The sequence below is a fragment of the Dromiciops gliroides genome, chromosome 1 (assembly GCF_019393635.1).
Source record: "Dromiciops gliroides isolate mDroGli1 chromosome 1, mDroGli1.pri, whole genome shotgun sequence".
NCBI lineage: Eukaryota > Metazoa > Chordata > Mammalia > Microbiotheria > Microbiotheriidae > Dromiciops > Dromiciops gliroides.
This window is the reverse complement of record NC_057861.1, coordinates 68,261,339-68,284,956: the sequence shown is the minus strand read 5'-3', so window position 1 is coordinate 68,284,956 and position 23,618 is coordinate 68,261,339. Positions and strand designations below refer to the sequence as shown.

At 48.2% G+C, this 23,618-nt stretch overlaps 2 protein-coding genes across 2 annotated transcripts; one reads left to right on the top strand and one right to left on the bottom strand.

The window, feature by feature from the left end:
• Positions 1 to 1,594: 1,594 nt before the first annotated feature.
• Positions 1,595 to 11,040, bottom strand: LOC122739800 (adenylate kinase isoenzyme 1). The gene is made up of 7 exons (XM_043981502.1): positions 10,980 to 11,040; positions 10,263 to 10,462; positions 9,671 to 9,788; positions 8,571 to 8,602; positions 6,609 to 6,803; positions 5,076 to 5,245; positions 1,595 to 1,658 (listed from the first exon to the last, which is right to left on the bottom strand). Exons 1-6 carry the CDS (start codon positions 11,038 to 11,040, stop codon positions 5,177 to 5,179), a joined length of 675 nt encoding a protein of 224 aa, XP_043837437.1. The 3' UTR covers positions 1,595 to 1,658; positions 5,076 to 5,176.
• A 5,100-nt stretch (positions 11,041 to 16,140) lies between these two features.
• On the top strand, positions 16,141 to 23,376 carry GTF2F1 (general transcription factor IIF subunit 1). Its single transcript, XM_043979741.1, has 13 exons — positions 16,141 to 16,501; positions 17,155 to 17,201; positions 17,308 to 17,380; positions 17,829 to 18,022; positions 18,401 to 18,571; positions 19,543 to 19,730; positions 19,822 to 19,972; positions 20,056 to 20,123; positions 21,399 to 21,518; positions 21,939 to 22,015; positions 22,141 to 22,279; positions 22,909 to 23,035; positions 23,118 to 23,376. The coding sequence occupies exons 1-13, from the start codon at positions 16,490 to 16,492 to the stop codon at positions 23,320 to 23,322; spliced, it is 1,572 nt and encodes a 523-aa protein (XP_043835676.1). The 5' UTR covers positions 16,141 to 16,489; the 3' UTR covers positions 23,323 to 23,376.
• The last annotated feature ends 242 nt before the right edge of the window (positions 23,377 to 23,618 follow it).

The following is a 23,618-nucleotide window of genomic DNA, read 5'->3' as shown; positions in this document are numbered from 1 at the left end:
AACTAAATAACAAGAAAAAATCTGGTGAATATCTGCAGAATATCTATGCATGCTCCAAATTCTCTCCAATTTCATTACTTCTTGTCACAACTCCCTCAGAAACAGGCTTCCCAGCCTTCTCTATGGGAGAATTGCATCAGCCAAGTACACTAAAGCACACTGTGCCTCAGGCTTCAGAAGAACTAGGTTTATCCGCCAGTCCCCCATTACAAAAGAATAAATACAAAAAAGAGACAGTCCACACATGGGTACTGGTAGGACACACGACAGCTACCCCTACCTGTCAGTTGCAAGCAGTCCTCCCTGGAAAGCTGCCAGGAAAAAGAGCGAGAGATTGGCAACTTGTAATTTTGGCATGTACTGTACACTCAGTCTCAGTTTAAAATGTCTCCTAAGTCATTAGTTCTTCAAGCTCCAAAAGCAATTAGAGGGCTTTGCATAATAACATTAATACTAACCCTGAGATATCCTTGCCAAAATCAGCTCTGAAGATTCGGCAGCAGACAGAGAAGGTCAGACTCAAGGACTGGGCCTTCTTTGCCCAGTCTTTTGATTGCATTTATTTTTGGCAAGAGAACAATGGCTACCTTGGGAGGGGGAAGCAGCTCACCCTTGAGAGAGCACCTGTTGCTGTTTTAGATGTTTTGTGTTTTCTCCATCTCTTTCTGCTCATTCTCACACTTTTTTTCTAAAACTCAGGAATGCTTATGTTGAGCTGGTCACAGAAGAACTAAATATCTGTCCCCAAAGCAAACAAAACTTGCAAAAATTTCCTCCCCCTTTCTCTCAAATAGCCTTTTTTTGAGGGTTAAGAAGATCTATTCCCAGGGGCAGCTAGGTGGCGCAGTGGATAGAGCACTGGCCCTGGATTCAGGAGGTCCTGAGTTCAAAGCCAGCCTCAGACGCTTGATACTTACCAGCTGTGTGACCCTGGGCAAGTCACTTAACCCCAACTGCCTCAGGGGGGAAAAAAAAAGATCTATTCCTTCTAGTAGTGAAATGTCATTGCCAACATCAGCCCTAACCTTTTTTTCCCCCTGCCCTGGGTAATGAGGGTTAAGTGATTTGCCCAGGGTCACACAGCTAGTAAGTGTCAAGTGTCTGAGGCTGGATTTGAATTCAGGTCCTCCAGAATCCAGGGTTGGTGCTTTATCCACTGTGCCACCTAGCTGCCCCTGAGCCCTAACCTTTTAAAATGAAAAAAAACCTTTTTTTAAAGTTAAGATTTGGAATATTGCTTGAAGTAGGGTTTGGAATTTCTGAGGAAAAAATTTAAACTATCTCCTTTGCACCATCCCCAAAATAACAAAGCCCACTGTAACCCTCCCCCTTATCTTTTCTCCCTCATTTTCTCCCCTGTGAGTAGCAGCATATGCTGTGTAATACCCCCCCCAAATAAATTCTGAGACTGCTTTGTCATATTTCATCTGTTTCTAGAGGAGATTGAAACTGAAAACAGAATGAGGGAACCCTTTAAAACTTAAAAAAGTTATGGCAGTTTTTACTTTTTATTGCTTGTTTTGAACTTCACAAATGCGAACAAAACCTCCCCCTTGTGTCCGCTGGTTGCTGCCTGTGACCGTAAAGTTTTGAAGCAGATGTTGTTCAGTATAGATGTTGTAAGAGCCTGATAATGGTGATTGGAAAATATGCTTTCCCTGTTGAGAGAAGGAGAAAGGGGAGGGGGGAGAGAAGGAGGGAGGAAGAGAGAGAGGAATGGTTTTCCATGGATTCATTGTTTCTTTTCTCCTCCTCTCCCCCCCTTTTTTACTTAAAAAACCCACCTTGTGTGTGGCACTGCTGTTTTTGGAGTGGGAGACAGTGCTACTTTGGGGTGGATGGGAGCAGGAGTGGAACTCCAGACCTCGTCTCCCTCACTCCTGTGTCCTTCTGTCCATTCTAGGAGGGCCAAGGGCCTGGTTTCTGTTTAGAGTTCCTGTACAGATATTTTCTTGTACTAGAGAAACTAAGCGACCTTTACCTTGGGTGTTGGGAAACTATGGATCATCAATTAATGCCTGGCACCCAATATTCCCATGGCTCTTGCCTCCCAGGAGAACCCATAATACTGCCTGGAAGAGAGGGTCGAATCTCTCAGCAGAAAGATCCCTAGTTCTAAAGGACCTGAGCTCAAATCTGCTCCTTACTTCCTGGGTGACAAGGAAACAAGTCATGTGTCTCCACTTCATTGGAGGCTGAGATGATAGAATGGTTGGAAAATGCTTTGCAAACTTTCAGGTGTGATGGAAATGTCACCTGTTCGTGCCTCCCTGCCCTGACTTTTAGTTTTCTTGTCTGGAAAACACTGTCAATGACTCCTCTACTAATCCCCTTCACGTGTTTGAAGTGAGAGCCAACCAGGTAACATCTACCCCTTTAAAAAGCCCCTCCCCAAGTGAAACACGGTCTTCAGTCAGTCAGACTCCCCCATGGTCAGGATGGAGTCCTGAAGCCTTCACAGAGGAAGTAGTTTAAATCCTTGCCATGTGGAGACTTAAAGGATTTTACCATTTCCCTAGTCTGGGAATATAACCCCATGGTTATAACTCTGATCATATATATATACATATATATATATATATATATATATATATATATATATATATATATATATATATATATATATATATATATATATATATATATATACATATATCCTCAAGAAAGGAGACTGAACCAGACTGTTTCTCTTTGAGAAGCAGAGAAAGATTTTAAAAGTTTTCTTCCCTTCCTCATGGCTAGTCACTAGCTGGCATCCATTTCTGATTTGTTTCCTTGCTAGCTTCAAGTTGTTCCTTTATTGTGATTTTGCTTTCTCTTCACATAAAAGCTATGGTTGAACATGACATTTGTGGGTTGCCTGTTTGTTCATTAGTGGAATGCAAAGTGGGCTGATGGGAGATGTCAGCAGTTAGCTGAAATAAAAGTACAAAAAAAAAAAAAGATCAGAAGAATTAATTCTGTTCTAGTTACCAGATCTTAGATTTTATCTGGGGGCTAAGAGCTTTTATTAATTTATTTACTAATAATTGATAAATCTACAAATAGGGGGATTTAAAATTGAACCTATTGTTGGTTCCCCCTCCCAAACTAAAGCAGGACAGTAGGTACTTGGGTACCTGGGGCTGGACATCATCTGCCTTCTCTGTCTTATTCCTTAGGAATAAGCATTTATAGAGCAACCAATATGTCCAGGCATTATGCTAAGTCTCCTCCCCATTTTTTAAAGCAAATATTATGTCTCACTTGTTCCTCACAGCAACCCTGTATGATAAGTGCTATTATTATTCCCATTCTATACAGCTCAGGAAACTGAAACAGACAGAAGTTAAGTGACTTGACCAGGGTCACACAGGTAGTAAGTATCTGAGGCCAGATTTGAAATCAAGTCTTCCTGACTCCAGGTCCAGCATTTTATCTATTGCACCACCGGCTGCCTCTAAGAGATGGAAGGGACTGAGGGGGAGAGGAGAGGAGAAAGAGAGACAGACAGAAAGAGAGTCAGAGAGAGAGAGGAGTATGTGGAAGTGGGGGGAAAGACAGAGCAGGAGGAGGAGGAGGAGGAGGAGGAAGAGAGACACAGAAATAGAAAAAGAGAGAGAGAGGAGGGGGGAGGGGGGAAAGGAGGAGGAAGAGGAGGACAAGGAGGAGGAGGAGAAAAGAGGGGAAGGGAAAGAAGAAATGGGAGAGAGAAGGAGGAAGAGGAGGAGGGAGTTTTGAGGGGAGTGAGTACAAGTCAGCCAACTTTGCTCTCCATAGGATTAGCTATTGGCCATGTGGGCACCATAGGGCTTAAAACTGGAGGGTGTCTTTAGGGATAATGTACTTTAACTCCCTCATTTTACAGAGGCAGATTGAGCACCTGAGGGAGGTTGTGACTTGTCCACAATCACTGAGAGATGCTACTCAAACCCACATGGTCTTCTGAAAAGTCATTGTTCTTCCTATTATACCCCACATCTTAGTTCTCCATCTCAGATTCTCTCTAACTCTCACTATGGCCCTAGTAACCCTTGGAGAAGAGGTCTCAATCTCTATTCCCCAAGGATGGAAAAGAAACATCTCCCATCTCTATAGTCCTTTAGGATTCATAAAAAAGCACTTTTTCCATGACAACTCTTGGAAGCATTAGATAACACGAGGAATATATTAGCTCTGTTTTATAGTTGGGAAAAGACTGCAGAGGTACCAGGACTTGCCCAGGCTCATGCAGCTAGCAGGCATCCAACTCCAGATTGAAACCTAAGTCTCCCAGTCTCTAAGTCTAGCACTTGTCCAAGTGCCCAGTGCTGTTTGCCATATTTTATAGGAAAAGACCTTCGGCGAGACCACTTGTCCAAGGACACACAACAAGTAAGGGTTGAAGATGGGATTGGAATTCAGTTCTCTTGTCTCCAAGGCTAGCATTCATCTCACTACTCTAGACTGCCTTCTGTTTGTTTGTGAGGCAATTGGGGTTAAGTGACTTGCCCAGGGCCACACAGCTAGTAAGTGTCAAGTGTCTGAGGCCAGATTTGAACTCAGGTACTCCTGACTCCAGGGCCGGCACTCTATCCACTGTGCCATCTAGCTGCCCCTCTAGGCTGTCCTCTGATAATTCTGATCAAGAATTGGAGAAGAAGGGGCAGCTAGGTGGCGCAGTGGATAGAGTACTGGCCCTGGAGTCAGGAGTACCTGAGTTCAAATCCAGCCTCAGACACTTAACAATTACTAGCTGTGTGACCCTGGGCAAGTCACTTAACTCCAATTGCCTCACTAAAAAAAAAAAAAATAATAAATAAATAAAAGAATTGGAGAAGAGAATGAACTGTGGGACATCAGAATAGGAAAAGACCAACCCTCTCATCTTGTAGAGGGTGAAACAGGCCCAGAGAGGGGTAGCGACTTGAGAATGCAGAAAGTTAGTAGTGGCAGGACAACCCCTCAGGGATTGTAGCCGTCTCTTGCTAACCTGGGTATTTTAAGGTACCTGTGACTTCCCAGGATTCTCAGGGGACAGGGTCTGTTCCATTCCATTGATTGACTTTTCCATAGAGGGGTAGAGAGACTTTTCTCCCAGCCTTCCTCCCTTTTACCTCATGAAGGTCCCCAGGAAATGTCGACTGCTGCCCTCACTGAGGCTCTAGGCTGTCTTGGAGCTCTGGGCCTCCAGTGGGGGCGGGGGAGGGCTCCAGCTCTACTGCAGACTGTCAATGACGGAGCAGCATTTGGCAAAGATGTTTTCTGCAGCATCTTCTGCCAGGATCTGGAGGAGGTGGTAGGCATGGAGGGGGATGGGTCAGCTCTAGGGCTCAGAGGAGAGGGAGGTGGCTACCATCCTTACTTCCCCAAGTACATCACCACCACCCCCACACCTCCAGAAATTGGCATTGCTTGTCATAGGCAGAGCTGGAAGGGACTCAGATATCAACCCCATGGTTTTTCAGAAGAGGAAACTAAGTCCCAGAAAGGTCACATGAGTGGAATGAATAGAGTCAGTATTTGAATCCAAATCTTCTAACTTCAAATCCAGTACCCAATTCGACTCTGTACTACATCATCATCTTCTGCATCTAAGAATGCCAGTTCCTTCAGTGTCAAAGGCTAAATCAAGGACCGTTTCCATTTTTTCAGATGGAAAAATTGAGTCCTTGAAAGGGGAAGTCCCAGCACTAGAAGCATTGAGTTGGAGTTGTTAAGTGGACAAATCTCGAGTTTGAGATGATGAAAAACTGCCACATCATTAGAGCTATCCCAGAGTGGGTTGGGATGCCTAGACAAGTGACTTGTGCCTCACCGATAATAGCTAATGATGATAAACATGGATATAGCACTTACCATGTGCCAGGCACTGTTCTAAGGGCTTTACAAATTATTGTCATCTGATCTTCACCACAACCCTGGGAGGGAGGTGCCATTGTCCCCATTTTACAGATGAGGAAACGGAGGCAAAGAGCAGTTAAGAGACTTGCCCGCTAGAGAGGTCTATCTTCAAGCAAAGCCTGGGTGGCATTTATTAAGTTGGTTGCACTTAGGGAGAGGCTGAGCTGGACCTTGGAGGTCACTTACAACTTAGATTCTATGACTCAGACTCTTGGAGCTAGAAGGAGTCTTAGATCACAAAATGTAGAATGTTATGAATCACGGGAAACACGAGAGAACTTGGACGTCATCATCTAGCCCAACCTGCTTATTTTACAGCTTACAGGCCAGAGATGAAAAGCTCCAAAGAGGGCAAATGGATTGTTCAATGTCACCTACCAGTATTGAACCCAGTTTTGTTTTGTTTTGTTTTGTTTTGTTTTGTTTTAGTGAGGCAATTGGGGTTAAGTGACTTGCCCAGGGTCACACAGCTAGTAAGTGTTAAGTGTCTGAGGCCGGATTTGAACTCAGGTACTCCTGACTCCAGCGCTGGTGCTCTATCCACTGTGCCATCTAGTTGCCCCCGACTGGACCCAGTATTGAATGGGCTTCTTTTTTTGGTTTGCTTTTTTACTCAGTTGCTATCTTGTAAATGGGAACAATTACCCTCTCCCCTTTCCTCCACCCCCTCCCGCCCGGGATAATTTAGTCCAACTTCTCATTTTTACAGGGGAGGAAACTGAGGTTGAGCCCATGTTAATACTTACATTCCGGAGAAGGTTTTTCTGCTGGTAGAAAGCCAAGATGGGCTCACACAGGGTGTAGTGGGTCTCCAGCCGCTGCCGCACGATGTCCTCAGCATCGTCCTCTCGTTGTCCTTTCTGGCCTCTTAGCAGTACCCGGTGAATCATGGTCTCCGTGGAGCAGTCGAAGACAATAACGATGTTGGGGGAACGGCCCACCTGGCAGGGTCGAGGCAAGGGAAGAGGCTGCAGAGATTCACCACAGGCTCCATCCTCCTTATTGTCTCCCTCTCCAAGCTCAGAGAGGCACTGACTCAGGGAGGGGGAGCGGGACAGAGCTAGGAGCAGGTCGTGAAAACAGCAGATGGGCACAATTTTGGCTCAATCTAAGCCAAGAATCCCAAGAATCTGAGCTGTCCTAAGGAAGAATAGTGCCTGTTACCGGTGGTATTCAAGAGGAGAGTGGATGAACACGTTTTGAGATATCAGACTGAACGTCCCTACTTGTATACAGGTTGGCCTACATATATATATATATATATATATATATACATACATACATATATATATACATACATATATATATATATATATATATATATATATATATATATATATATATATATATATATATATATATATATATATATATATATAACAGCAATAACAGTGATGATGAGTAACATATTGTGCACCAGGCACTATACTAACCTTTTAACAATTATTATCTCATCTGATCCTCACAACCCTGGGAGGTAGGTGCTATTATTATTGCCATTTATACAGTTGAGGAAACTGAGGCTAACAGGTTAAATGACTTGCCCAGGGTCACAGAGCTAGTAAGTGTTTGAGGTTGTATTTGAACTCAGGTCTTCTTGACTCCAGGTTCAGCACTCTATCCACTGCACCTCCTAGCTGCCTCTAATATGTATCATCTGAGATTTTTGTTGTTTTTTTTGTTTATTTGTTTTTTTTTCCAACTCTGAGGGCACTTCTGTAAATGTCAAAAGAAGAATAAGTGGATAGGAATTCAGAAGGCCTGGGTTCAAATCCCAACACTTTCCCTTTCTGGGCCTTGGTTCCCCGTGGAGGAGGGTGAGAAAGAGGGAATGAGTAGGATGCCACCTTTCATACACTGAACTGGAACACTGAACTGGAACTTGGCTGCAGAGGAAAGGGCCTGCATTCAAGTCCCGTTCTGATCCTTTTTAGCTGTGTTGACCTCTCCCTGGGCCTCAGTTTCCCCATTTGAAAAATGAGTAGGTTGAGATAAATGATCTCTTAGGTCCCTCCTATCTCAAAAAACCTATGAAACACATACCATCTGTAAAATGGGGTTAAACTGGGAATCCCCCACCTGAGTCCTGTTAGGAGGAAAATGCTCTATATAAAAATGAGCTATTGTTATTACTGTTGTATTTATGTTATATGTTGTTATTATGGGTTATATCAAAATTCACATTTTTACAGCAGCTTACAAAGTGACTTTTTCCATAACAACTCTGTAAGATAGGTTGTATATCTCTATCTGTTTTTATAGAGGGGGAAACATGTTTTTATGGGAAGTGTGGTGGTGCAGTGGATAGAGCCTGAGGCCTGGAGTCAGGAGGACCTGAGTTCAAATCCAGCCTCAGACACTTACTAGCTGTGTGACCCTGGGCAAGTCACTTCACCCTGTTTGCCTCAGTTTCCTCAATCTGTAAAATGATCTGAAGAAGGAAATGGCAAATGCCTCCAGTATCTCTGCCAAGAAAACCCCAAATGGGGTCACAGAGAGTCAAACATGACTTCAACAACAAACTGATGTTTAAAAACAAGCAACTTGGGGCGGCTAGGTGGTGCAGTGGATAAAGAACCAGCCCTGGATTCAGGAGTACCTGAGTTCAAATCCGGCCTCAGACACTTGACATTAGCTGGGAAAGTCACTTAACCCCCATTGCCTCGCAAAAAACAAAAAAAACAAACAAACAAAAACGAGCAACTTGCCCAAGGTCTTCTGCTGACTGACCTTTTTCTTTCTGCCTCTTTTTAAAAAAAATTCTTTGTTACAAGGGATAAATTTGGGAATAAAAGTGATATAAAAATCAAAGCTACCCATTTTTTTAATTGCTTAAGACCACATGGCTAGGAAGAGTCAGAGCTCGATTCCAACCCTAATCTTTTAAGTCCAAGGCTCTATACCTGTTTTCTCTTCCGGAATCCCAGTCCAAATTTGTTGTATTTTGTCTTATTTTCATCAAATCAAACTTTAGCCCTGGAACAAATCTTAGAGATCATTAAGTTGAACGAAAAACTGAGCTTATGAGATAGAAGGTAACTTACCTAAGGTCACACTGGTCATAAGAGAGTTGGGATTTGAACGCAGGTCCTTTGACTCCAAATCCAGTGGTCTTTCTAGTTCACAACATTGCCTTTCCAAAGATCACTTTTCTCCCCATTTCCTGTCCATCCATCCATTCCATCCATCCATCCAACATAGCATTCCCTGCTACCTTTCCCCAAACCTCTTAATTCTATTGCCTTCCCTCTGTTGATTACATCAGATTTATCTTGTATATAGCTTCTTTGTTTCTACCTATTTGTTAGCATGTTGTCTCCCCTCTTAGATTATGAGCTCCTTGAGGGTAGGGATTATCTTTTGCCTTTCTTTGTATCCCTAGCACTAAGCATAGTGCCTGACTCATAGTAGGTGCTTAATAAATACTTGTTGATTGACTGACTGCTGGAGGGTTCCAAAGAAGAAAGGGATCCTTCAGTTTTGTAAGATTCCACCCTGGCTCTATCTGTATGGCCTGGTTCAGTTCCTAACCAGCCGAACGACCTGCCCCTTCTTCACACTTCAGCTCCTGTCGCAGACCTCCTACACATGATCCCTCTAGAATGAGGAAGGATTGAGGGAGATGACCCAATAACGTGTTCATGGGTTGGGAAGAAAGGCATCAAGGAATCCAAAGATTTAGGATGAGCTCTGGGATCCCTTTGTTTTTCTCTGGGTTGTTAATAAAGTCAGAGTTTGGGTTTGGGGTAGGGGGGTCAGGGTTGGAAAAGATGGTTGAGCTGGCAAGGTTGGGGAAGAAAGAGTCCACTTACAATGCGTTCAAACTCCTTGGCTTGGCTGAGCTCCCGGGGGAATCCATCTATGAGAAAGCCCTTGCTTTCTGGCCGGGACAACATGTTGTCACTCACCATGTCCAGAATCACGCCCTATGGGGGCAAAGGTTGGGCCTTAAGGAGGGCCAGACCTTCCTGGGGGAAGGCCACTAGCCTTTTCTGTGCCTTGATATCATTGGGACCACAACGTTTACAGCTGGGGAAACTGAGTCTACTCCCACAGGTAGCAAGTCCCAGAGTCATAATTCAAACCCAAGGCACTCGACTACTCTACACCGAGCTCTTTCCACAGCTGCTTCAGTCTCATCTAAAAAGTAAGAGCACCAGTTTTCCACCCCACACAATTACCCAGGATTAAGGACACAGACACCCAAATATGTGAAATGGGTCCAATCTCCCATTCCATTCCTACATGCGAAATAAGGGTCCTTTGAGATGTCAAGAGGATGGATGTCTCCTGAGAATTCCAAAACCCCAGCCAACCCCTCCGAGTTCTAGCAACAGGAAAAGTTCTAGGCCATGAAGGTAGAGCTGTGGAAGAGCAGAATGAGTCATTTGGGTCCTCACCGTGGGCACCAGCAGGCCCTTCAGCATGATGTCCCGGATCTGCTGGCCCCGTACAGTGGCCTGATTGGCCTCCTCTCTCAATAGCTCCCCAAGGCCCACGTGGCAGAAGCCGTACTTGGCCGCCATGTTCTCACACTGTGTCCCCTTGCCACAGCCTGGTCCCCCCATGACGAAGATGATCCGGTGGGACTTGAGCAGATCTGGCAAGTGAGGAGGAAGAATGCAAGTTGGCATGTGTGTGTGTGTGTGCTCTTTTGTGACAGAATCACAGGATTTAGAGCTGGCAGGGGTTTAGAGATCATTTGATCTAATCCCTTCATTTTACAGTTGAGAAAAGTGAGGCCCAGAGAGGGAAAAGGACTTTCCCAAGGATGTGAACCCAGGTCTTCTGATTACAAGTCTGGCACTGTTTCTACTACCTCACATGTAATCATTTGATTGCCTTGGTCTTGGGCCAATATGCACCTGTTTGCGAATGTTGGTGCCTGTTGGCAAGTGGGGAGAATCCCTTAAATAGGAAAATGGAAAGGTCCAACCTCTGTTTTCCCCAAATCAAGGTCTTTCCCCTTTTTCCCTTCTCCCTCCCTCAAGGGAAGGGACTCTCTTTTTGCCTGGATCCTGCCCCCTCAGCTTCTGCCACTGGAAAGAGGGTAGGGTCCTGGCTCTGTGGCTAGGTGTGGGAATGCTGGGCTCCTAGGAAGACTCCTAGAGATTTACCCTTCTGCTGAGGCCTCAGGGGTTTTCCCACCTGGGGCAGCTTGGATTGGCATCTGCCCATCTTCCCAGTAGCCCTGGGGGCTTAGTGACCCTGCCCACCAACTTCTCCCTCCCGGATCTTGGACTTCCAGACCCCCTTTGGCCCTAGCCCAGCCTTTCTCCCCCTCTTTACCCTCCCACCCCTGCTCCCTAGCTTTCTGATGTCATAAGGAACTCTGGGGCCCCTACTATTGCCCTGACTGTGGGTGGGGAGGGAAAGGAGGCTTATGTGGGGCCAGGGAAAAGAAAGTAGCATTGGACTATGGGAACATACACAGACCTGGAGGAATCTTAGAGATTATTTAATCCAGGAGTTCTTAACACCATTTGTGTCAGGGACCCATCCCTTTGAGCAGTCTGGTAAAGCCTATGGATCTCTTTTCAGAAAAATATTTTAAAATGCAATACACATACACACACATACAAACGTATATGTATATGCGTATATATTTGCATGTGTGTACATACATACATATAACCAATTATACTGAAATACAGTTACCTAAATATTTTTTTATGTTCATGAACCGTGGGTTAAGAACTCCCAATGTGGGGCAGCTAGGGGGTGCAGTGGATAGAGCATCGGCCCTGGATTCAGGAAGACCTGAGTTCAAATCCGGCCTCAGACACTTGACACTTACTAGCTGTGAGACCCTGGGCAAGTCACTTAACCCCAATTGCCTCACCAAAACAAACAAACAAACAAACAAAAACAACAACAACAAAAAGAACTCCCAATGTAGTCTAACCATCTTTAATTTTACATCCAGATAATCAGAGTGACTTGCTGAAGTCCAAGAACACACAGCTTAGTGGGGAATAGAGTCTGGAGTCTAAGGCAGGTCTTTCAATTACTCATCCAGTGGTCCTTCTGCCTTGCTTCTTCATTCAAAGTGTGGTCTCCTCTGTATTCAGTGCCTAGAGGAGAGAAAATGAATTTCCACCCCACTTCACCCCCCATCTTGGTTCATCTAAGTCTCTGTGACATTACGCTGTATGTAGGGTTTTGTTTGGGTTTTACTTAGTGGACTCTCAGAAATTATTACAGAAGACATAAAAAAAAAAAGTTGGCCGAGGAAGACAGCTCTGGCTTCTCCACCATTATTGCTGTTGGACTCCACAGTGTGCTTTTGTTTCTCTCTCTGTTCCCACCTGGGAATCTGGTAGACCTCGAAGGGGATGGAAACAAGTGTACAAGTAGAAAGGTTGACTTTGTCAAGAACAGCCAACTCTTCATCAGAGAGGAGAGGAAAGGAGAACAGATTGGAGTCAAAGTATGCTGAGGTGTAAAATGTGGGAGAAGAGAAATCTTATGGAGAATGGCCTCTATTTTCTCATTAAAGTAGGAAGTTAGGTCCTCATATAATGTGGGCATGGGGGTCAGGGGATGGATGCTATGGGAAGCTTGAGGAGAGAAGAGAAGGTTTAGAGCCAAACCTTCCTCTGTGGGGAGTGAGGTAGAGAATTAGAGAGGATGAAAAGGATTGCCTTGCTGCAGTGAGGACCCAAATGAAATTAGGCAACATAAATTTGTAGCCGATTCAATAAGTTCAGTTGCGTGACTTCCTCTGGTGCCCTTCAGTCACACTGGTGGTAGAGAGCAGTAAATTGGTTCAACCATTCCAGAAAAGCATTTTTGAATTATGCAAGAAAACTCACTAAACTGTTTATGTCCTGGGATCCAAGGATAAAGAAATGAAGAAATACCTTCTTTCAGGAGAGGTAAGGTGTGAGATGCCACATATACTGCCAGTCCTTATGCTGTTTGGATTTGTTCAAAAATTTTTTAAAGGGAGAGCTCTTTTGGGGCAGCTAGGTGGTGCAGTGGATGGAGCACCGGCCCTGGATTCAGGAGGACCTGAGTTCAGATCCAGCCTCAGACACTTGACACTTACTAGCTGTGTGACCCTAGGCAAGTCACTTGATCCTCATTGCCCTAAAAAAAAGGGGGGGAGGGCTCTTTTTTGAAAGGGTGGGGGTGTATATCAAGAAATGGCTGTGATAGGGGGCAGCTAGGTGGCACAGTGGATAAAGCACCAACCTTGGATTCAGGAGAACCTGAGTTCAAATCTGGCCTCAGACACATGATACTTACTAGCTGTGTGATGTTGGGCAAGTCACTTAACCCTCATTGCCTCCCCTGCCCTAATTGGTGGAGGCCTCAGACCTCTGAAAAGATGTCCCAGACTTCATCATTCCTGCCCCTAACCCTTTTGCCACATGGGGAAAGGAGAATGTAGTTAGGAGGAAGGGAGGAAGCATGTGTATGTGGATATAGTGTGAAATTATAATACAGAGAAATCAGATGGATTGAAGGAAGTTTGCCATCATAGAGTAAAGGCAGAACCATAGAGAGATGATCATAATTCTCTTAAACCAAATATTAAATCTGGTTAGTAAGGGTGACTTAGCCCTTCTTAGCCATGAAATGGTGGGGGCAAGGGGTCTCTTGCATAACCATTGGTGAGACCTTATTTGAGACTGCCCCCCACCCAGCTGTTGGACAGAGTCTATGTAGCATGACCTGAAGAGCAAGTTATACATGACAGTCCCTTGCTTGGTAATTAATTAATTGCATGGTTGCCTGCTTCCTTATAGATTTGAGCCAGCAGGGCAAGGAGCCAGCCATAAATAGATATGTTTGGTAGCACCACAAAATACATACATAACACACACCATGTGTCATATTACTTTTGTAATGTGGATGTGGGTTAGCAATGGTAGAGTTAAGGGAATGAAAAAATGCTGCATAGTTGGACCAAAAGAGTAGTGATAATGGTTCCTTGTCAGCTCAGAAGGTGGTCTCTAAATCTTCTGTCTTAGCTACTTATGCTTGGCCCTGCACTGTTTTGATATTTTTATCAATTAATTGGGGGGTGAGAAAGGCATGGGCGGTGTGCTCATTGTACTTACTAATGACACAAAACTGGAAGGGTCAGCCAACTCTTTGGACAGTAGTCAGGATCCAAGATCTTAATAGACTATAAAATGTTGATTGAAATGTGATGATCTTATTTATTTATTTATTTATTCATTTACTCATTTATTTATTTGTTTGTTCATTTGTTTACTTATTTATTTTGTCGGGGCAATGAGGGTTAAGTGACTTGCTCAGGGTCACACAGCTAGTAAGTGTCAAGTGTCTGGGGTAGAATTTGAATTCAGGTTCTTCTGAATCCAGTTACTGCACCATCTAGCTGCCCCCAAATGTGATTATTTTTTAAACTTTTATTAAAGCTTTTTGTTTTTAATTCACAGCCATTTCTTTTCTTTTTTATTTTTTTTTGGGGGGGGGGAGGAAGGAAAGGGGAAAACAGTAGGCCCTGTAAGCCATGCCACTCTTAGGGAGCCATTGGTTGTGCTCCTCAGACTGACATTTTGAGCCCATTTTTGTCTGATGCCACTGTAACTATTGCCTGAGCCTTTACCTGCTATGAAGCAGCACAAGAACTGAGACCAAGCAGGTAGATACAAGCTGCTTTCTAGGAATATGGGGGGGTGGGTGGCGGCTGATGCTGACCCTGCCGAGGAGAGTCTGAACTGAAACAAAGATGGAAGGATTTGGAACTGGTTAAATGTCTGAACCCAAAGAAAAAAACATTAATATGTTGACTTCAATTTGGAAAGATGTCTCAAGCGATAGATCTACAGATCTGTCCTCAGTGCTGTGCTGTTTAATTGTATGGCTTGGACAAAGGCACAGGTGGCATTCTTAATAAATTTGAGACAAAAAAGCTAGGAAGGGTGGCTAATGGATGAAAAAAAAATGAATGAAAAAGAATTTATTAAGCACTTGTTATATAGCACTGTGATGGGAACATACAAAGAGAATCAGGTCCTGCCCTTCAGGAACTTACAGTCTAATAAGGGGAGACAATATATACAGATGATTAGTATCCTGAGAAGGATATTTTGGTCTGGGAAGTCACAGGGAATGAGAGCTGAACAACAGGACAATGAATCAATGTGCACTTTCCAAGTACAATGTAGAGTTTTTCTGATTAGCTTCCAAAGCAAAAGAAGCAAAGGGGAGTGGGAGGTTTAAAAATGGCAGTCATAAAATAGGGTCTGGTTCTGGCTACATATACTAAAACCTCACCAATCAGAACAGCCTGCCCCCAAGGCAAGAGTTCTAGTTTTTCCAAGGAATAATCTTTGGAGCTAAAACATAAGATGAGAAATTGGGGGCAGCTAGGTGGTGCAGTGGATAAAGCACCGGCCCTGCATTCAAGAGGACCTGAGATCAAATCCAGCCTCAGACACTTGACACTTACTAGCTGTGTGACCCTGGGCAAGTCACTTAACCCTCACTGGCCCCCTCCCCCCAAAAAAGAAAGGGTGCTGATGAGCCGGAGGTGATCCGAAGGGGAACCAGCCTGGTGGAGCCGAAGGAACTGGGGACTTTTAGCCAAGAGAGGAAAAGACTCTGGAGGGACAGGAAACCTCTCTTCTACCACCTGAAGGAGTGTCACCTGGAAGAAGGCTTAGACTTCTGCTGCTTAGTTCCAAGGGGGATAAACAGGTGGAAGCATCAATGAGGCAAATGAAAGCGTGCTTTTAAGAAAAACTTCCTTACACGGCTACACAAAAAGGACACGGGCTGCTTCCCTCTGGAAACAGCTGCTCTTCCCACCAAGGGAAGTTTTTAAGCATCTGCTGGATGCATAACAGTCACAGGCTGTGCCGCAGAGAGGTTTGGACCAGACCCCCTAAGATCCACACCAGCTCCGAGGAAGTGGAGGCTGTTGTTCCAGAAAGGGGGAAGAGAGACTAGACTGCAGGTGCCAAAGCCTCGCATTTGCCATGACAACAAGGCTACGAAAACTACATCTATGAGTGAAGGAAAGTGCGGAGTGCTTGCACCTGCGCATAGGGTTCGGTAACACTTTAGCACGTCCGGACTATTCAAGAACTACGAATCCCAAGGTGCACAGCGCAAGACCGAAGACCTTGTGAGTTCCCGTAGGTAGCGCAACAGGATGACGACACCGGAAACGCCCAGGTTGGTCCAGCTGTCGCGGGGAATTTATAGCTTCATGAATAACTAATGAAGCGGGATGGGCTCTCGAACACCATCCTCTTCACCGCCCCCCCCCCCCACCCCATCCCTTTCCCCAAACCAAGAATCCAGGGCCAAGGAATGGGAAAGAGGCCCACCCAGTCTCGGAATCGCCGGAACCCAGGCGTGACCTTGTTGTGGGGAAAGGGGATGCGCTTTGTGGGTCGAGCTGGACCCGCACAGTAAAGTCATCAGTGGTTGTCAAGGCGACGACGCCGAAAATTTGACTTCCGGGTCAGGCCGCGACGCCTGCTGGGACTTCAACTTGTCGGTGGTAGCTCTTCCTTATCAGAGGTAGGAACCCGGCCCGCACCATAATCATATCGGGGTTCGGTGGGGAGGTCAGGGGCCGGGTTGTGCGACGACGCTCGACCGTTTACACGGCCACGAAGAGTGCCCAGCTTTGGACACCATGACGACCCTGGTGAGTGGGAGCAACGGGGGGAGGGGGGCAGTTTGGATGTGCAGAGGTGTGTGCGCGCGCGCGAAGTATGTGTGAACCAGGTGGGTCGTGGGAGTGGCTTCGGAGCACGCCCCCACCCCACGCTCCCTTTGTGCGCGTGCAGGAATTTGTACGGGCGTGTATGACTCCGGTGAGTGGGAGCGGCTTGGTACCCCCTCCCCCCGCCTGTGTCTCGCGTGCCTGAGTGGGCCGTGTGTCCACTCATTCCTGTGTATGTGTCAGTTAGCAAGCATTTATTAGGCCCCCGCTATGTGCTGGACACGGCGCTAAGCCCCAGGAATACAAAGCAAGGCGAAAATAGTCTCTGAGTTCTGTCCTGAAGGAGCTCAGATCTTAGGGGGAGACCCCACGCAGACAGGTCTGTACCGTGAGCTTGCACAGACGCCTCTGCTGGTGTGTTTGCAGTCCTCTGCGAATGAGTCAGTCTTCCTGAGTGGCCCCTGTGTGCCAGAGGCCGTAGGCATGTGCCCACCCTGTGGTTCTACAAGCGTCAGTGCCCTTGCCCACTGACACTTTTTGACTATGGGCCTGTGTCGCCACGTGCAGTCTTGTATTTTAAAGAGTTTCTCATCCTTGTTGCCCAATTCTCCATAACTGTGGTTTTTTCTCTCCAGGGAACCAGCAGCCAGACTGTGACTGAATATGTTGTTCGAGTCCCCAAGTGAGTTCTTATGGAATGGGATGTGGGGGAGTGCTCAGATCTCAGCCCGGAATTTTTCCCCCATGTTCCTGCCTTTCCTGGCCTGCTGACGATTCTTTTCCTCCAGGAACAACCTCAAGAGGTACAATATCATGGCTTTCAATGCAGCTGACAAAGTCAACTTCTCCACCTGGCACCAGGTAAAAGTCTGGGGTCCTGGCATAGTCTAGGAGCCTTAAGAAAATAAGTCTGGGTCAAACAGTGGGGGTTGGTAGCTTCCAGGCTGAAGGGTGAGAGGCCTGCATGGACAGAGCTGAGGGCAGATCATGCTGTCAGGCCCTCAGGAATATATTAGATAGCAATTTTTGCTCAACTTCTCATTGCACTTTATAGGAGGAAGATCTATTTCTCTTTAACACTAAACAATGTGTTAGGTTAGAAATGTCAGACAGGATGATCATAGAGGTCAGTGTTCAGTAAAGACTTCTTGAGGAAGGCAGACCTTGAGCAGAGCTTTAGACACTGGAGGTGAATACCATGAGGCCCCAACTTAGCTCAGGTATGTGTGTGTGGGGGGTGGTGAAGCAAGATGTCCCCCCAACAGTCCTTGCCAGGGGCTCTGGGATGAGGTCGCTTCCTACGTGTCAGGCCAAGATGGAACGTGACCTGAGCAACAAGAAGATCTATCAGGAAGAAGAGATGCCAGAATCTGGGGCTGGCAGCGAGTTTAATCGAAAGCTCCGGGATGAGGCCAGGAGGAAGAAGTACGGCATCATTCTCAAGGCCTTCAAGGCTGAGGACCAGCCCTGGCTCCTCAAAGTCAATGGCAAAACAGGCAGAAGGTGAGTGGTCCTTTTGCAGGCCCCCAGTTTATGCTCCTCACCCTCTGGCTCAGGCATGTCCCAGGGCTGACCTTTGTCCTTCCAGGGAGGGAGAGCAGAGCAGGGCAGGGAGCATTCTTCATGCTTTGATGGAGGAAAGATAGAAGGCCAGAAAAGGTGCCAGGTCCCAGGGAGCTCAGGGCTCTTGGCCCCCAGCTCCAGGCTGCCGTCCTGGGCCAACTTCCTCAGTCTGTCAGTGCCTGGGGATGTGGAGGAGCCTGCTGCCTTTCTGTGCCTGTTGAACTGCATCCAGGCCTTGTGAGGGAGCAGACCCTGGATGAGTGAAGAGGGCCTGGGCAGTGACAATGCCTTTGTCCCCTTTCTTCCTCCCTGCTGCAGGTTCAAGGGAGTCAAGAAGGGTGGTGTGACAGAAAACACGTCCTACTACATCTTCACCCAGTGCCCTGATGGGGCCTTCGAAGCGTTCCCTGTGCACAACTGGTACAACTTCACTCCTTTGGCCCGGCACCGGACACTCACTGCAGAGGAGGCCGAGGAAGAATGGGAAAGGTCAGCAGGAGGGAGGGAGGGGGCAGCAGTCAGTCAGTCAGTCAGTCAGTCAGCAAGCATGTATTCAAACTTCTCTGTGCCTGACACTGTACTAAGGCCTGGGAATGCAAGGAAAGGCCAGGGCAGCCCCTGCCCTCAGAGAAGGGCAAAGGGGGGAGGACACTGTGTAAATCCCTGGGCACACATGAGGTTTATCCAGTGTAGAGGGAGGTTAGCTCCAGCTTCCCAGCTGTCCTCCCCTCCTCAGCCCTTGCCTAATGCTAGGTGTGTGCCTCTAATCAGCTTGCCTTGTCATGGCATGAATTCTTGTGATCCCTTTACATGTCATCCCCTCCTGGTGACACAGAGCCACTTCCCTACCTGTTCTGGGCCTTGTTCAGCAAAGAGAATGGAGGCCTGAGAGTTTGCCCTAGGCCACAGAGCTAGGACTAGGAGAACTTCTCTTACTACCTCTGAGGTCTTGGACAAGTCCCTTAACCTCATTTCCTTCAGTTTCCTTAGCTGTAAAATGAGGGAGTTGGACTAGTTGACTTCTGAGTTTGCTTCCAGCTCTCCAGATTTGTGATCAAAGGATCTGACTGAATAGTCCACCTAACTACCCTCCTTTCATATCAAGGGCTCTCGCTAGGGGACAGCTAGGTAGTGCAGTGGATAAAATGCCAACCTTGGATTGAGGAGGACCTGAGTTCAAATCTGGCCTCAAACACTTGACACTTAATAGCTGTGTGACCCTGGGCAAGTCACTTAACCCCCATTGCCCTACAACAACAACAAAAAGCGGTGGGGGGGAGGGGCTCTTGCCTCTGCTTCATGGGAGAGAGAGAACCAGACACAGACACACGGCCCAGTGCAAATGATGTAGATGTCAGCCCTGAAGGGAAGGTGGAGAGATCTGAGTTGGGACTGTCCATCCTGTATGAGGGGGACTGTCCATCCCGGAGAGCCTGCACGATAAGTAGCCTTCTTGGTAGGAGGAACAAAGTCTTGAACCACTTCAGCATCATGCAGCAGAGGCGGCTGAAGGACCAGGACCACGATGAGGATGAGGAAGAGCACAAAGAGAAAAAGAGCAGGAAGAAGTCCAGTGAACTCCGGATCCATGACCTAGAGGATGACCTGGACATGAGCTCTGATGACAGCAACGGCAGTGGGGAGGAGGGTGAGGATGGGGCACCGGGCTGGGGCAGCGTGCATGCAGGGGATCAGTGCCCAGGACAGGGTAGGCCCTGACCTCATCCTGCTCTCTGCAGGGGAGAAGATCCCCAAGACCAAGAAGAAGGCGGCTTCCTCCAGGGGGGGCAAGAAGAAGAAGAAGAAGGGCTCTGATGATGAGGCCTTTGAGGACAGTGACGATGGGGACTTTGAGGGCCAGGAGGTGGACTACATGTCTGACGGCTCCAGGTGAGAGACAGGCCCACCCACTTGTTCCCTTCAGTCCTGGAGCTTAGGCCACACTCACCTGCAGCCTGTTCTTTCCCTTACAGCAGCTCTCAGGATGAGGCAGTAGGGGGGAAACCCAAGGTGGTCCAGCAGGAGGAGGATGGCCCCAAAGGTAGGTGGGGGCCTGGGAGCAGGGCCCGTCTCTCACGGTGTCTTCCCCTGACAAGAGCAGCATGTCCAGTCCAGTTCAGGCCAGCCAGTGCTGGTGAAGTGCTGGCCATGAGAGCACTTGAGTTGGAGAGAAAGAGGCCCTGCCAGCAGGGGGCCTGCATTGTACTGGGAGAGATGACAGGTCCCCAGAGAGGTGCCAGGGAGATTCAAAGTAACTTTAGCAAGGTGGTGGGGGAGGGTGGAAGCACCAGCAGTTGTGATCAGAAAAGCTCTCAGATAGGAAGGGTCACTTGAGTAGAGTATTGAACAGAGCTGGGCATCCCAAGAGGCAGAGGTCCAGAAGAGGAGGGCTCCTGGCCTGTGGGACATCCTGTTCAAAGGCTCGGCTGCTCTGTGTAGAGGACAATAAACAGGCCAGTGTCCTTGGCCCATAGAGCTTTGGAAATGTAGGTGGGGACCAGATTAGGAATGGCTTGAAAGGCCCATCAGGAGTTTGTATTTCACCCTAGAAACAAGAGAAAACCCCTGCAGCTTCTTGAGCCAAGGCAGTGACATGGTCATTCCTGTGACTCAGGGATAGCTGTTTGGCAACTCTAGAGGATGCTTAGGAGAGGGGATGGATTGGAGGCAAGGAGGAGACCAGTGAGGAGGCTGTGGCAGTGGTCTAGACTAGAAGTAGGAGTGGAGAGGAGAAAGACATGAGAAATAGGTGGAATAGACAAGACTTGAGAACTGAGTGGTGAGGGAGAGGAGAGAGTGGAATGTGACCGGAAGCTGGCAAACCTGGGAGCCCTTGAGCTCTTAAAAGGAAGTGAGTTGGGGGGGCAGGATGTGATGAGTTCTACTTTAGTCATGTTGAGTTGGAGATGGGCGTGCAGCATCCATTTGGAAATAGAAAAGGGCAGTTATGTTTAACAGTAAGAGATCACTCACTGATAACCTTGACGAGAGTGGTTGCAAAATTGAGTCTTTTTGGCTTTCAAAAGACAGACCCCTGAAAGGAGTTGAAAAGGGGGTGGCAGGTGAGGAAGTGGAGGCAATGAGTGTAACAGACTTTTTCTATGAGGGAGGCTAGGCGAGGGAGGAGAGAGATGCAGCTGAAGCTGGAGAGGATGATAGGGTCCAGTGAGGGGGCTTCAAGATTGGGGCGGATGTGGGTGGGTTTGTGGGCAGCAGGGAGGGAGAGCCAGTGGCTGAGGAGAGGGAGGAGCCTTGAGCCAGGTCAGGAGGGGCTGGGGTCCCTGGTACCAGCAGGGAACTCTTGCTTCCCTCCCAGGCATTGATGAAGAAAGTGAAAGCAGTGAAGAGAGTGAGGAGGACAAGCCCCCAGAGGAGGAGGAGAAGGAGGAGGAAGATAAGAAGGCACCTACCCTACCAGAGAAGAAGAGGAGGAAAGGTGGGTGTGATTGGGCAGAAATGATCTCCCTGGCATTCGAGGCCTTCTGCAGTGTGGCCAAAGCAGCCTCTCCCTCTAGCTTTGTTTCCTACTCCTAGGTTCCTGGAGTACCCTCTGTGGTAATGGGGCCCCCTCACCATCCCCCATGGGGCCCCTTGCTGCCCTTCCTCTCCCCTCTCCCTGAGCTCCCCCCCTTGTCTCTGGGGGCCACTGAAGTCCCTGTGCCCCCCAGAAGCCCTCCTTTGAGAAGCCCCAGCTCAGCCACCTCTGCCTCCTTTTCCTGCCCCAGCTCTTACATCTGGGGTTGTTAGCAGTGGGAATGAGCTCAGGGGAGATGCACCTTTGCCCGTGTAGTGTACAGCCTGGCCCGGGCTTTGGAGGGGGAGGGCACAGGGCTCAGGCTGCTCTTTGACCCCTAAGGAGACAGCAGTGAGGAGTCAGAGACCTCTGAGGAGAGTGACATTGACAACGAGGCATCCTCAGCCCTCTTCATGACAGTGAGTATGGCCCAGGGGACACAAGCAAGGGGACTCAGTCCCCTCCCAGCCCAGGGGAAGGCTGGCTTGCCTTTATCCTTTCATTGGCTCAGCTCAGTCTCCCCTTGCTCATACCATTTCTGCAGAAGAAGAAGACGCCCCCCAAGAGGGAACGGAGGGCCTCAGGCAGCAGCTCCAGGGGAGACAGCCGCCCAAGCACCCCCAGTGTGGACAGTGGCAGCACATCCTCCACCTTGCGGGCAGCTGCCAACAAGCTGGAGCAAGGTGAGGTGGGACCAGGCCTCTTCTCCTCAGTCCCAAGCCTGTATCCCTGTGTGGGGCTGGTTCTGCCCCATTTGTCTCAGTCATGAGCTCTGCAGCTATACCTTTTCCCAGCTCTTTTCAAGGTACTTTCTGTTATCCCCATCTGAGGGCACAGGCTGAGGCCCGCAGATACCCAGGCAATGGCTTGTAAGGCCCAGACTAGCCCCAGCTGGTCCAGGGATTCCCCCTTCTCCCGGGGCCACCTCCAAGCCAGAAAGACTGCCAAGGTTTGATGCTGCTGTGGGCGTGCAGGGGCCCGAGCCCCACTGTACTCTGCCACTGCAGTCCTGTGTTCAGTTCTGGGGCCACATTTTGTGGAGAACATGGATGTGGGGTACACACGCAGAGGAATGTGGCCTGGACAGGTTGGAGACGAGGCCCTACGAGGATCAGTTACGGACAAGGAAACTGAGGCCCAGCGAGGGCCAGCATCTGAACCCTGATGCTTGACTTCCCAATGAGTCTAGGGAGGGGTCAGAAGACCCCTTAGCAAGAGTGCTGAGGAGGGCATTCCTGTCCAGCTGTAGACTGGCCTGATCTTTGAGAGGCCCCTCCAGCTGCGACATTGTGCTTTTGCCGGTTTCATGCAGGGAAGCGCCAGACGGGACCCAGTGACACGCCTGCTGCCAAGCGCCTGAGGTTAGATGCTGGGCCCCAGAGCATCTCGGGCAAATCCACCCCCCAGCCCCAGTCTGGCAAATCCACGCCCAGCAGCGGGTGAGTGAACAGTGACGTCTGGGCCCTTGGTCAGGCACAAGAACCTCAGCCCCCTGACCCTGGTGCTTGTTTCTCTCCCCAGTGACGTGCAGGTGACCGAGGATGCAGTGAGACGCTACCTGACCAGGAAGCCCATGACCACCAAAGACCTGCTGAAGAAGTTCCAGACCAAGAAGACAGGGCTGAGCAGTGACCAGACGGTCAACGTGCTGGCCCAGATCTTGAAGCGCCTCAATCCTGAGCGCAAGATGATCAATGACAAGATGCACTTCTCCCTCAAGGAGTGAGACCCAGCCTGGGACACAGGACACCCCAGGACCATTCCCCCCCCTGCCCCTGCCCCCGCCCGCCCCTGCCCCCGCCCGCCCCCCCCAGTGTGGGGCAGAATAAAAGTGGCTTTGGATTTTTCTCTCTGGTTCTGTGTGACTTCTTAGATTGGGGGACAGGACCTGGAGGACTATGGATTTGGGAGGTCAGAGTTTCTTGAGAGACCATCTAGTCCAGTTCCCTGACTCTACAGACAGGGAAGCTGAGACCCACAGAGGAAAAGGGACTGGTCTGGTGTCACACAGACCCCTTCCCC

Coding starts and splice junctions, on each gene's coding strand:
- LOC122739800 (XM_043981502.1), bottom strand. CDS start 11,040: ATGGGCAGATGCCAATCCAAGCTGCCCCAGGTGGGAAAACCCCTGAGG. Junction 9,789..10,262: donor AGGGCCTGCTGGTGCCCACG/GTGAGGACCCAA, acceptor TTGCCCCCATAG/GGCGTGATTCTGGACATGGT. Junction 5,246..6,608: donor AGAAAAACCTTCTCCGGAAT/GTAAGTATTAAC, acceptor CACCTCCTCCAG/ATCCTGGCAGAAGATGCTGC.
- GTF2F1 (XM_043979741.1), top strand. Junction 17,202..17,307: donor TATGTTGTTCGAGTCCCCAA/GTGAGTTCTTAT, acceptor CTTTTCCTCCAG/GAACAACCTCAAGAGGTACA. Junction 23,036..23,117: donor AAATCCACGCCCAGCAGCGG/GTGAGTGAACAG, acceptor TTCTCTCCCCAG/TGACGTGCAGGTGACCGAGG.